Below are 13,020 nucleotides of genomic sequence, written 5' to 3'. Positions count from 1 at the left end.
CTCAGTCTGTGCATCTTACTTATTGTCCAGTCATGTCACACACTGGTATGATCATTTTCCTTATTTTCCATTTTGACTAAATGGAAATTTTGAAAACTGACAGAAAAAAAAATTTGTTAATTTTAGGTCTTTCGATAGAAATAGTAACATTTGCTCTTGTGTTTTAACTGTCTTTACAAAATTATTTTGGGTTTTTACCACAATGATTTTTAAAAATATATATTTTATTGATTTTGTACAGAGAAGAAGGGAGAAAGATAGAGAGTTAGAAACATCGATGAGAGTCATTGATCAGCTGCCTCTTGCACACCCCCTACTGGGGATATGCCCGCAACCAAGGTACATGCCCTTGACTGGAATCGAACCTGGGACCCTTCAGTCCCCAACCCGACGCTCTATCCATCGAGCCAAACCAGTCTCAACTACCACAATGATTTTTGGCTTAGGACTGGACATAGAGACAGCATCTTGTTTTGTTGTCCTCTCCTCCAGAGGTCTACTATGTGTTAAACAGAATCTCAGAGCAGTGAACACCCTGCCTAACCCCTCAGAGTTGGCCATATTCACATATTATTTGGTAGTCTAATTCAATAGGAAATGTGGAGAAAAGCTTAAGAGGAATTTAAATTAACGCCTTTGCCGTAGACAGTTTGGCTCAGCGGATAGAGCCTTGGCCTGCCAAGCAAAGGATCCCAGGTTCAATCCCATTCTAGGGCACTTACCTTGGTTGCAGGCCCCTCCCCTATTAAACAACAATAACAAAAAATCAATAACTTTATTATTGATACAGGGTTGGAATGTCTCCTAATATTCATTCATTTAGGGGCTGAGGGCCTGTAGTAATAGTTCTTTTTTTAAAAAAAATTTATTTTTATTGATTTCAGAGAGGAAGGAAGAGGGAGAAACATCCACAATTAGAGAGAATCATGGATTGGCTGCCTCCTGCACATCCCCCAACTGGGGATGGAGCCCACAACCTGGGCATGTGCCCCTGACCGGAATCGAACCTGGGATCTTTCAGTGTGCAGGCCTATGCTCTATCCACTGGGCAGTAGTAGTCCTTAACCTGGGATCTATGGATTGGTTTGGGACATCTGAATATATATATTATATTTAGTCCCCCCAAAATGTATACACACTTTAACAGCTGATAGCTCAATTTCTTCTCCTGATAGCTCAATTTTTAAAATGAAATGTATTTTAATAAACACTGTCTTTACAATTATTCAAAGTGTATGTATACATTTTTAAAATATATTTTATTGATTTTGTACAGAGAGGAAGGGAGAGAGATAGAGAGTTAGAAACATCGATGAGAGAGTCATCGATCAGCTGCCTCTTGCACACCCCCTACTGGGGATATGCCCGCAACCAAGGTACATGCCCTTGACCGGAATCGAACCCCGGGACCCCTCAGTCCCCAAGCCGACGCTCTATCCATCGAGCCAAGCCGGTTTCGACTGTATGTATACATTTTTTTGAGACACCCTATATATGCATATAATTTTTTTTCTTTTCATACTGTGAAAGTGTGTGTTTATGTGCATTTTCACCAGATTCACAGAATGGTCCTAGTTCCCACCAAAGGTTATGAATTATGAAGGTTATGAACTATGATACCAGCTCTTGACAACTCTTGATAGCACTGTAATAAGACGCAATTCTTCTAATCTAGTTTCTACATTCATTCCCTAAGTGGGGGGGGGGGGGGGGGGAGTGTGTATGTGAGGGGAAAGTCTACCCTAAACAAAAATGGCGGGAGCTGCTTCACACGCGGCCCCTCCCGCACACAGGCTGGCCGGCCGCGCCGCTTTCTCTTCACCTTCGCGCTCCTGACCCCGGAAGGACTCCGCCCTCGGGGCCAGGCAGCTGCCGCTCCGCTCGGGCTGCGGCGGGGAAGCAGGCGTGGGCGGCTGCACCGGCCCGTGAAGCCAGGTACCAGGTGGGGGTCCCGGTGCCCGCGGAACGGAGGCGGCGGGCGGGGAGGGACGGGGAGGGACGGGGACGGGCCCCAGCGCCGCCCTGGCCCTCGGATTCCGAGTGCGGGCTGGGGGACGGAGAGCCGGGGGCTGAGTCAGGGTGGGCTGGGCGGCAGAGCCGGAGCGAGCTCCCTCTCTGGTCCTCCTGGGAAGGGAGAGGGAGACCGCGGAGAGGGTGGGCGCTAGGGGGGTGGGGGGTGGGGGTCGGTGCTGGGCAGCCGGGGGTCCTGGGTTCTGCTTGAATGGCAGTTTGTGGATGGGAAGAGTACACTTTCCTAGAAGATGCTTTGGCATCCGGATAGTCCTGTCGGAGCCCTTCATTGAATAAAGGGGTTCAGCATTCATTGTATGGAGGATGATTCTTAGCAGATCTTGGAGTTACACAGATCTTTTTATTTATTTTTTAATGTTATCATTATTGCGACTAAGCATTTTTTTGCTGTGTATACCTTCTGAAAGTTCTGTTTATACACATTTTTGCTTCATGTCAACATTGGGGGGGTGGGGTTTCGGGATTTCATTCTTTTTTGTTGTTGTTAATCCTCATCCGAGGATGTTTTTTCTATTGATTTTTTTAGGGAGAGTGGAAGAGAGAGGGAAAGGCAGAGAGAAACATCGATGATGGGTTGGTTGCCTCCTGTGCGCACCCGACCAGGGCAGTCAGGGAGGAGCCTGCCACCCTGGCACCTGAGCTTCACTGGAATCAAACACGGGACAATTCGGTCCGCAGGCCGAGGCTCTAGCCACTGAGCCAGACCGGCAAGGGCTCATTTAAAAAATATATATATTTTTATTGATTTCAGAGATGAAGGGAGGAGAGAGAGAATCATCAATGATCAGAGAGAACCATTGGTGGGCTGCCTCCTGCACACACACACCCCACTCCCCTGTCACTGGAGATGGAGCCCACATCCTGGGCGGGTGTCCTTGACTGGAATCAAACCCAGGACCCTTCAGTCCACAGCTCTATCCACTAAGCCAAACCAGCTAGGCCAGAGTTTCATTCTTGCTTGGATTATAAAACCAAGTTGTAGAATAGAATTTTAGGGTGTTTAAGAAACAATCTCTATTAGTGACACTTATTTTTAACTCTCCAGTGGTTAGAATGGAGACAAGTGAGTAATATTACATAGTACAATGTTTTTTGTGATGTTTTACACTCTTTTTACAAATGTGAATGATCGTGAAACTGCCTTCATGTTCATTTTAATTAATACTTATGAAAGCCACTGAAATGGCTGGTTTTAAAAAGTTATTCTGTTATTTTTTTTTAATTTTACTTTTATATTTTACTAGAGGTCCAGTTCACGAAATTCATGCACGGGAGGGGTGTGTGTGTGTGTGTCCCTCAGCCCAGCTTGCACCCTCTCCAATCTGGGATCCCTCAAGGGATGTCTGACTGCCCATTTAGGCCTGATCCTGGGCAGTCAGACATCCCTCTCACAATCCATTACTGCTGGCTCCCAACTGCTCACCTGCCTGCCTTCCTGATTGCCCCTAACCACTCCCATGCCAGCCTGATTGATGTCTAACTGCTTCTCTGCCAGTTAGACCAGGCCAGCCCCCAACTTCCCTACTCTGCTGGCCTGGTCACCCCTAACTGCCCTCCCCTGCAGGGTTGATCGTCCCCAACTGCCCTCCCTTGCAGGCCTGGTCCCTCCCACCTGCCCTCTGGTGCTGGCCATCTTGTGTCCACATGGGGGCAGGATCTTTGACCACATGGGGCAGCCATATTGTGTGTTGGAGTGATGGTCAATCTGCATATTACTTTTTTATTAGATAGGATAGAGGCGTGCTACATGGGTGGGAGCCAGCTGGTTTGCCCTGAAGGGTGTCAGGGTGGGGGTTCCCTTGGGGTGTGGGGTGGCCTGAGCTAGGGGCCTGCGTTGGTTTGCAAGCCGGCCACACCCCACAGCAACCCAAGCAGAGGGCCTGGTATCTCAAATTTATTTACCTTCTACAATTGAAACTTTGTAGCCTAGAGCAGAGACAAGCCTTGTGCTTGCTCAGTGGCTGTTGCCATTTCTGTTTGGATTTGTTTCCCTTCTATAATTGAAACTGTGTAGCCTTGAGTGGAGGCTTAGGCTGGCAAGGGCAGGCGGAAATCTTGGCTTCCTTGATTGCCAGAGAAACCCAAGCCTCCCTCCTGCTCTCTGTGGCTGCAGCCATCTTGGTTGGCGTTAGTTTGCATATTCATTCTGATTGGCTGGTGGGTATGGCTGGTGGGCATGGCTGGTGAGTGTAGCAGATGTATGGTTAATTTGTATATTACTCTTTTATTAGATAAGATTGATTTTCCATAGAGAGGAAAAAGAAGGATAGAGAGCCAGAAACATCAATGAGAGAAAAATATTGATCAGCCGCCTCCTGCACACCCACTACTGGGGATGAGCCCAAAACCAAGGCACATGCTTTTGACCAGAATCGAACCTGGGACCCCTCAGTCTGCAGGCCAACACTCTATCCACTAAGCCAAACCAGTTTCGGCAGTTATTCTGTTATTAATGATTAAGTTTGGAATCACTTCCTCAGTGATTTTAAATGAAAAGTAATGAGGTAGTTAGAATGCAAGACCACAGATTTGTCAGAATTCATTTGAGAAAACCCCTGCAGCAAATTGAAGTGTTTATTTTCTTTTTCCTCTTCTTAAAAATTTGGAACCCCCTATTATGGAAAAATTCCCTTGGGGTGAATTACTCTCAGTATTTTTCTTTTTCTTTTAAATCTTTATTGTTGAGAGTATTACAGATGTCTCCCCCTTTCCCCCCTTTGACCTCCTTCATCCAGTTCCCCCTTGCCCCAGGCTTTCACCTTCCCGTTGTCTGTGTCCATTGGTAATGCCTATATGCCTTTAAGATCTTTCTTTTATCTCTTCCTGCCCCCCATTCCCTTCCCTCTGAGAATTGTCAGTCTGTTCCATTTTCATGCCTCTGATTTTATTTTATTCACCAGTTTAGTCTGTTCATTGGATTTTTTATTTGTTTATTTTGATTTTTAGATTCAATTATTGATAGATAACTATTTATTACTTTTTTATTGTTCACATTTTTAATCTTTTTCTTCTTCCTCTTTTTAAAGAATACCCTTTAACATTTCATATAATACTGGTTTGGTGGTGGTGAACTCCTTTAGCTTTTTCTTGTCTGTGAAGCTCTTTATCTGACCTTCAGTTCTAAATTATAGCTTTGCTGGGTAGAATAATCTTAGTTGTAGGTCCTTGCTATTTATCACTTTGAATATTTCTGGCCACTCCCTCTGGCCTGCATAATTTCTGTTGAGAAATCAGCTTATGGGCGTTCCTCTGTAAGTAACTAACTGTTTTTCTCTTGCTGCTTTTAATATTCTCTCTTTGTCTTTTGCTCTTGGCATTTTAATTATGATGTGTCTTGGTGTGATGTGTCTTGGTGTGGTCCTCTTTGGGTTCCTCTTATTTGGGATGCTTTGCACTTCCTATACTTATAAATCTTTTTTTTTTTTTTTTTTTTTTCATTAGATAGAGGAAATTTTCTGTCATTATTTCTTCTAATAGGTTTTCAATATCTTGCTCTCTTTCTCTTCTCCTCTGGCACCTCCATAATGCAAATATTGGTATGCTTGAAGTTGTCCCAGAGACTCCTTATACTACCATCCTTCATATTTTTTAACTTTTTTCTTTTTGCTCTTCTGATTGGATGTTTTTTGTTTCCTCATATTCCAAATCATTGTTTTGATTCTCGGAATCCTCTACTCTAGTTTGAGTCCCTGCAAATTATTCTTTATTTCAGTTAGTATATGCTTAATTTCTGACTGGTCCTTTTTCATGTCTTTCTTTGAAAGTATCACTAAGATCCTTGAAATTCTCACTAAGTCCCTTGAAGCTCTCATTGAGATCCTCCAGTAACCTTATAACCATTGATTTTTGTTTTTTGTTTTTTAAAAAAAATACATTTTATTGATTTTTACACAGAGAGGAATTGAGAGGGATAGAGAGTTAGAAATGTCGATGAGAGAGAAACATCGACCTGCTGCCTCTTGCACCCCGCAATGGGGATGTGCCCGCAACCAAGGTACATGCCCTTGACCGGAATCGAACCCGGGACCTTTTAATCCGCAGGCCCACATTCTATCCACTGAGCCAAACCGGTTTTGGCAATTATAACCATTGTTTTGAACTCTGAGTTTGCTTGCTTCCATTTCTTTCATTTGTGACCTGTTTCTTTGTCTCCACATTTTGGTTGCTTCTCTGTGTTAGTTTATGTATGAGGTAGGGCTCCTGTATTTCCTGGAATTGGTAACGTGGCCTTGTGTAGTAAATGTCCTGTAGGGCCCAGTGGTTCAGACTCCCCAGTCACCTGAGCTAGGCACACTAGATGCACCCCTGTGAGGGCTGTTCACAATCTTGTTGTAGTTGAGCCTTGATTGCTGTTGGCACTAGTTTGAGGGCCAATTGGCTGTGAGGACCAGCTGTGACTACAGTGGAAGAGCTGCTATACAGCAGACGCCCCTATGGAGCAGGACTTGTTTCAGTGGAGCTTTGGTATTCACTGAATCTGCCCCTTGAATGTGTTACCCATGGATGTGTAGAGATTAGAACTTTACTCGTGGTCTTAAGTGATCCACCTGGTGCACTGGCTCTGGAGCCTCCTGGGAGGTGCAAAGTCAGCCACTGCCTAAGGCCACGGGATAGGAACTACAGAAAGTCCTGCAGATGGCTCCTAGTCGTATTGGGCTTGGAAGTACCCAGGTGAGGCCCAGCTGTGAAGCAAGGCAGGCTGGTGCTAGTGCTGGGTCTTAGGCCTTTTACTGTTAGGTTTGGGGCATGCTGATGCCTGCTGCAGCTTGTTTGAGAGATTTTAGCAAAGTCTGAAGTCTGAGCCAGATAGATCTTTCATATGGAAAAGCCACTACAAACAGCTTAAGTGGGGCTGTAGATTGGATGGGGCAGAGTCTCAGGGAATCATTGATGGAAACTCAGATATGGCTATATGGCTGCCAGCCAGCTTTGCAACAGGGGGAGGTCCCAGCACAGAAACAATGTGACCCCTGCCAGCAATCCTTGTTGGTTTCTTTATGGTTTCCATTGTATTTCTCTATAATGTCTGCATCATAGTTTTTGTTTGTTTGTTTGTTTTTGTTAGGATAAATGTACTATACTTAAGTTAGAACTAATTATACTGAGTCTGAACATTTTAATTCCAATATGCATGAGGGGGAATTAAAATTACATTGTGTCACTAATAGGGGATAGGGTGTTAGTAATAGCAGTAACCCATCCTAACAGTATTACTGTGTTTTGTGTGAAATGAAACTTCTTAATCAGTGGTTTTAATGCTTGTCTGAAAAGGGGTGGGTATTAACAGAAGGGAGTAGTTGCTGGAATCCAGAAAAAGAGAGCAGAGAAACTGTATGCAGAAATATAAAGGATTTTAAGAAAGTATAGCAAATGAGGTTTTATAGAGGGATTGTTGGTAATTTGTTTTTTCTCTTTGGCAATGTATGTATATATAGCACTATCTAAGGAAAAGAAATGTTAAATTTGGTAGGTGTACCAGAGAGTCTTCTCAGGCCTTTTCTTGGCCTGGATGAATATTCCTCAGGACCCATTAAATTTATGCTTACCAGGCAGCATTTTTAACCAATTATTATCAATTAATTCAGCTCCCTATAATATTTTATTTCAGAAAGGGTATGTTTTGGTAGTGTAACTATTCTTTCACTAGACAGTATATTTTCTTATTGTGAATGAATAAATTTGTAAACTAATTTATACAGCAATACTATGTAAATTTGTTTAGTATTATGTCCAGCTGGGTACAATGGTAAAATTGGGTTTCTGGCTCTTCAAAACATAGACCCAGACCCTGAACCATAATGTTTCACTCAAGGTTCTGCTACCTGTAAGGGTCTCTCTGAGTGACAGCTGCCTCATCTGTAGACATCTGACTTGTTTTTCTTTGGTTTCTATAGAAATAGGCATTAAAACTATACTTAAATTTCATAGCATGTATATAGCACTTTTTTTTTTTTTTAAAGATCTTTAAAATGGGACAGTAGGACAATAAAAGCATTAGTTCTGAAGTCCAGTGAACTCCAAAGTTCCTTTCTAGCTCCAGGAATCATAATTCAATCAGATTCCTTTCAATATCCATCCCCGCTATTATTTGAAAGAAATACATGGGAAGAAATAGATTTAAAGTATTATGTAAAAGCTGAGATGTTTATTTAACTGGAAGGAAAATTTACTACCGGAACTCAAATTCAAATTTAATTTCTTTTTGGGTATTTTGGTGAATAATAAGTAAACATTCAGCTCAAGTAAATTTGGCTCAGAATGCTCTTTTCTTCAGGTAAATGTAATATGAATTATTAATATCACGATAGAGTTAAAATTTTAATTTGGTAGGATAACCAGAAATCTTTGTGGCTAATGTGTTTTTATGTTTCATTTAATGAAGATTAGAAGAGGAGTCATGTCAGAAGAAATAGTAAGCGAATCACAGTTTTCCTTGAAGACCACAGCACTAAGAGCGTTTGATCGCCCTCTGTCTTGGTACTATTCTCTTTCTCAGGTAAAAAAAAAAAAATAATGAAACTAACATGAAGTTGAATAATAAGTTTACTGCTCGGAGCATATCTTGCTTACAATGTTTAAAATTTAATTGATATTTTAAAAGGTTCAGTCAAAAATATTCGTTAGTTTACAGGTTAACTTGGTTTTATTTTGTGTTTTTGTTGTTATCAAATTCATAACTTTTAAAAGGGATTGTATTTTATATTTTCATTTTATTTAAATTCTTTATTGTTGAAAGTGTTATATATGTCTCCTTTCCCCCCATTGACCTCTCCCTCCTACCCCTAGCACATGCCCTCACCCCCCAACTGTCTGTGACCATTGGTATTCTATACATATAAAGAGGTGATATGTATAAAAATTATGGTGACCCAGTCACGACCAGACTGTGGGCAGGGATGGGGACGGGAACTGCTACCCCCAGTGCTAATGTTAGGCTGCCTGTGTGCGTCTCTGCCCAGAGCTGAAGTGAAGCAGCCTGCCTGTATCCCCAGCTAGGGACATGACACTGCCTGTGTGCGTCCCCTTTCAGCACTGACATGATGTTGGGTGGTGGGGGGCATGCTGAGCTTGATGGGGGACCTCAGGCTATTCCCCTCCCCTTGCGGGGCTTGATGGGGGAATCTCAGGCTGTGCTCCCCAACCCCCGTCCTGGTACCAGGCTGGGAGACCTCAGACTGCCCCAGCGCCAGGCTGGGAAACCTCAGGCTGCATCCCCTGCACGACAAGGCTTGACAGGACCCCAGGCCATGCCCCTCACCCCAGTGCCAGACTGGGGGACCGAGGCTGTGCCCCCACGCAGAGGGGCTTGACAGGGGTGGGGCTGTCCAGGTCTGGGTCTCACCCTATAGAGGTGGATCCGGCCGGGTCTGGGCCTCCTGCATTTTCAAAGTGCATGTGGGTGGTGAGTGGGGACTTGACTCTAGGTCCCGCAGCATGCCCCAGACTCTGACAGGAGGAAGATTTTATATACATTTTATTAATTTTCTCTCATCTCTGACACTGCTATTATAGAGAAAGGGCAAATAGCACTATTAAAATATTTCTTCTAGTTAATTCCCTTTTAATGTGCATGAGTTTTGTGCACTGGGCCACTAGTGCTTATATAACCATGCATACAAGTCCCTTGGTTTCTCTTATCTTTCTGCTTTCCACCCCAACTCCTCTCCTTCCCTCTGAGGTTTGATGCTTCTATGTCTCTGTACCTCATCAGTTTATTCATCAGTTTATGTTGTTCACTATATTTTTTCAGCAGTTTATGTTGTTCATTATATTCCACAAATGAGTGAGATCATGTGATACTTATCTTTCTCTGACTGGTTTCTTTCGCTTAGCATAATGCTCTCCAGGTCCATCCATGTGAATGGTAAGAGTTCTTTTTTCTAGTAGCATAGTATTCCATTGTGTAGATGTACCAGTTTTTTATCCACTCATCTGCTATTGGGCAATAAGGCTGTTTCTAAATCTTAGCAATTGTAAACTGTAGTGCTATGAACATAGGGGTGCATATATCCTTTCTGATTGGTGTTTCTGATTTCTTCAGATATATTCCTAGAAGTGGGATCACTGGGTCAAATGGGAATTCCATTTTCAGTTTTTTGAGGAAACTCCACACTGTTCTCCACAGTGGCTGCACCAGTTTGCATTCCCACCAGCAGTGCACGAGGGTTCCCTTTTTTTCCACATCCTCACTAGCACTTGTCGTTTGTTGATTTGTTGATGATAGCCATTCTGACAGGTGTGAGATGGTACCACATTGTCATTTTTATTTGCCTCTCTTAGATGATTAGTGACTTGGAGCATTTTTTCATGTCTCTGGGCCTTCTGTATGTCCACTTTCGAAAAATGTCTAGTTAGGTCCTTTGCCCAGTTTTTGATTGGGTTGTTTATCTTTCTTTTGTTAAGTTGTATGAGTTCCCTATAAATTTTGGAGATTAAACCTTTATTGGATGTAACATTTAAAAATATGTTCTCCCATGCAGTGGGCTCTCTTGTTTTGTTGATTGGTTTCTTTTACTGTGTAGAAGCTTTTTATTTTGATTTAGTCCCATTTCTTTATTTTCTCTTTAGTTTCATTTGTCCTAGAAGCTATATCGGTGAAGACACTGCTGCGAGATATGTCTGATATTTTGCTGCCTATATATTCTTCTAAAGACTTTTATGGTTTCCCGTCTTACGTTTAAGTCTTTTATCAATTTTGAGTTTAATTTTGCATATGCGTAAGTTGGTGGTCTAGTTTCCTTTTCTTGCATGTATCTGTCTGATTTTCCCAACATCATTTATTGAAAAGACTGTTTTGACTCCATTGTGTGCTCTTACCTCCTTTGTCAAATATTAATTGAGCATAATGGCTTGGGTTGATTTTTAGATTCTCTGTTCGGTTGCTTTGGTCTGTATGTTGGTTCTTGTGCCAGTACCAGGCAGTTTTGCAAAAAGTGGCTTTGTAATATAGCCTGATAACTTATATTGTGATCCCTCCAACTTTGTCCTTTCTCAGGTTGCTGTGGCTATTCAGGGTCTTCTTTTATTCCACATAAATTTTTAAAAAATATATTTTTATTGATTTCAGAGAGAAAAGGAGAGGGAGAGATAGAAACATCAGTAATGAAAAAGAATCACTGGCCGAAACCGGTTTGGCTCAGTGGATAGAGTGTCGGCCTGCAGACTGAGGGGTCCTAGGTTCGATTCCAGTCAGGGGCATGTACCTTGGTTGCGGGCACATCCCCGGTGGGGAGTGTGCAGGGGGCAGCTGATCAATGATTCTCCCTCATCGATGTTTCTAACTCTCTGTCCCTCTCTCTTCCTCTCTGTAAAAAATCAATAAAATATATTAAAAAAAAAAAAAAGAATCATTGGTCAGCTGCCTCCTGCATGTTCCCATTCCCCCCACTGGGGTTCGAGCCCACAACCCAGGCATAAGCCCTTGACCAGAATCAAACCTGGGACCCTTCAGTCAACACTCTATCCACTGAGCCAAACCAGCTAGGGCTGTTCCTTATCAATTTTTAGAGCATTTGTTCTAGGTCTGTGAAATATGCTATTATTTTCATGGAGATTGCATTGAATCTATAGTTTGCTATGGGTAGTATGGACATTTTAGTGATGTTGATTCTACCAGTCCATGAACATGGTATATTCTTTCACTTGAACATGATATATTCTTCCTCTATCTCTTTTTTCAACATCCTGTAGTTTTCCGAGTACAGGTCTTTTATCTCAAGTTTATAACTAGGTATCTTAATTTTTTTGGTGCCATGGTAAATGGGATTGCTTTTTTAGTTTCTGTTTCTGTATGTGCTTTGACAGGGAATCAAACCCAAAACTTTAGGTGTCTGGTCATTGTGGTTTTGATTTGCATTTCTCTAGTGACTAGTGATGTTGAGCATCTTTTCATGTGTTTATTATCCATGGCAACAGTGTTTTTATTCTTAATATTTGTTTCTAATTCAATTTGTACTTTTATTGTATTAAATAAAAATATATAGATAGAAAGTAGCATTTAGTTCACTAAAATTACACTATTTTATCAAATCCAAGATGATAATTTCTCACATTTCTAAAACCTGCTTGCATTTTAAAATAAAGTTTCTTAGATTGATGAAACATACATACAAAGTGTAAATTTATATATCTAGGAAAGGATGTTGTACAGGTAAGATGTATGAGAATAATTATGAGTGTAGTAGTTACTGCTTAGTGTTCACCATGTTTAAGACATTTTTTAGGTCTTTTATATATAACTCGAGACCCGTTTCACGAATATTTGTGCAAAATTCCTTCACCTGGCTGCTGGCACCGGTTTTCCTCTGGCACCCGGGACCCAGGCTTCACTCTGGCCACTGCCTTCCACCTTCACTCTGGCTGGAGTTTTTACAGGCTTCACTGATTACAGCCGATGTCTGCAGGCTTCACTCTGGCCAGAGTGCTGCTCCCTCCACCTCCTGCCCTCCCCCTAATAGCAGAAGTCCTGTTTCACCCAGCTGCTCTGTGCCTGGTGCGGCTTGATGGGGGGGGGGGGGGGGGGGGGGGGAAGACACATCATCATATTTGTCTTGCTAATTTGCATATTCCTTCCTGATTGGCTGGTAGGCGTTGCAGAGGCACAGTCAATTTGCATGTTTTTCTTTTATTAGTGTAGATGTCTCTAATCCTCAAAATCACCCTAGAATTTAGATATCATCTTCATTTTATAGATCTGGAAGCTTCAAGAGCTTAATTAACTTGTTTAAAATTGCATATATAATATGGGACTTGAAGTTGTACCTCTTTGACCCCAAAACCTATTTTTTCTTTTTTTCTTTTTTTTCTTTCCTTTTTTAGGATTATATGCTTAAAGTAACACTTGAAAAATATGGAAAAGAATTGAAGAGAAGATAGAAATTACCAACAGTTTATAAAAGCTTATTTTATACTTTCTTTGGGTCTTTTATTTCTGTATATGTCTCTCTGCCCCCCTCACCCCCCACTGCTCCAACCCCCAGTGTTCCTATT

General features: G+C 42.1%; 1 protein-coding gene across 4 annotated transcripts in view; it reads left to right on the top strand.

Moving 5' to 3' along the window:
• The first annotated feature begins 1,829 nt into the window (after positions 1-1,829).
• Positions 1,830-13,020, top strand: part of MIGA1 (mitoguardin 1) — an 80,245-nt gene continuing 69,054 nt past the window's right edge. The window contains exons 1-2 of one of the 4 annotated variants that reach the window (XM_036447399.2): positions 1,830-1,935; positions 8,414-8,527. In XM_036447399.2, the coding sequence (XP_036303292.1) occupies positions 8,429-8,527 (99 nt within the window). In that variant the 5' untranslated portion in view covers positions 1,830-1,935; positions 8,414-8,428. Of the gene's footprint in view, positions 1,943-8,407; positions 8,528-13,020 lie in introns of those variants that run through there. The other 3 variants (XM_036447400.2, XM_045584458.1, XM_036447398.2) reach the window with 3 other exon arrangements.

This window comes from Pipistrellus kuhlii, unplaced genomic scaffold (genome assembly GCF_014108245.1).
Source record: "Pipistrellus kuhlii isolate mPipKuh1 unplaced genomic scaffold, mPipKuh1.p scaffold_m20_p_2, whole genome shotgun sequence".
NCBI classification, from domain to species: Eukaryota; Metazoa; Chordata; class Mammalia; order Chiroptera; family Vespertilionidae; genus Pipistrellus; species Pipistrellus kuhlii.
This window is presented reverse-complemented; position numbering and strand designations above follow the sequence as displayed.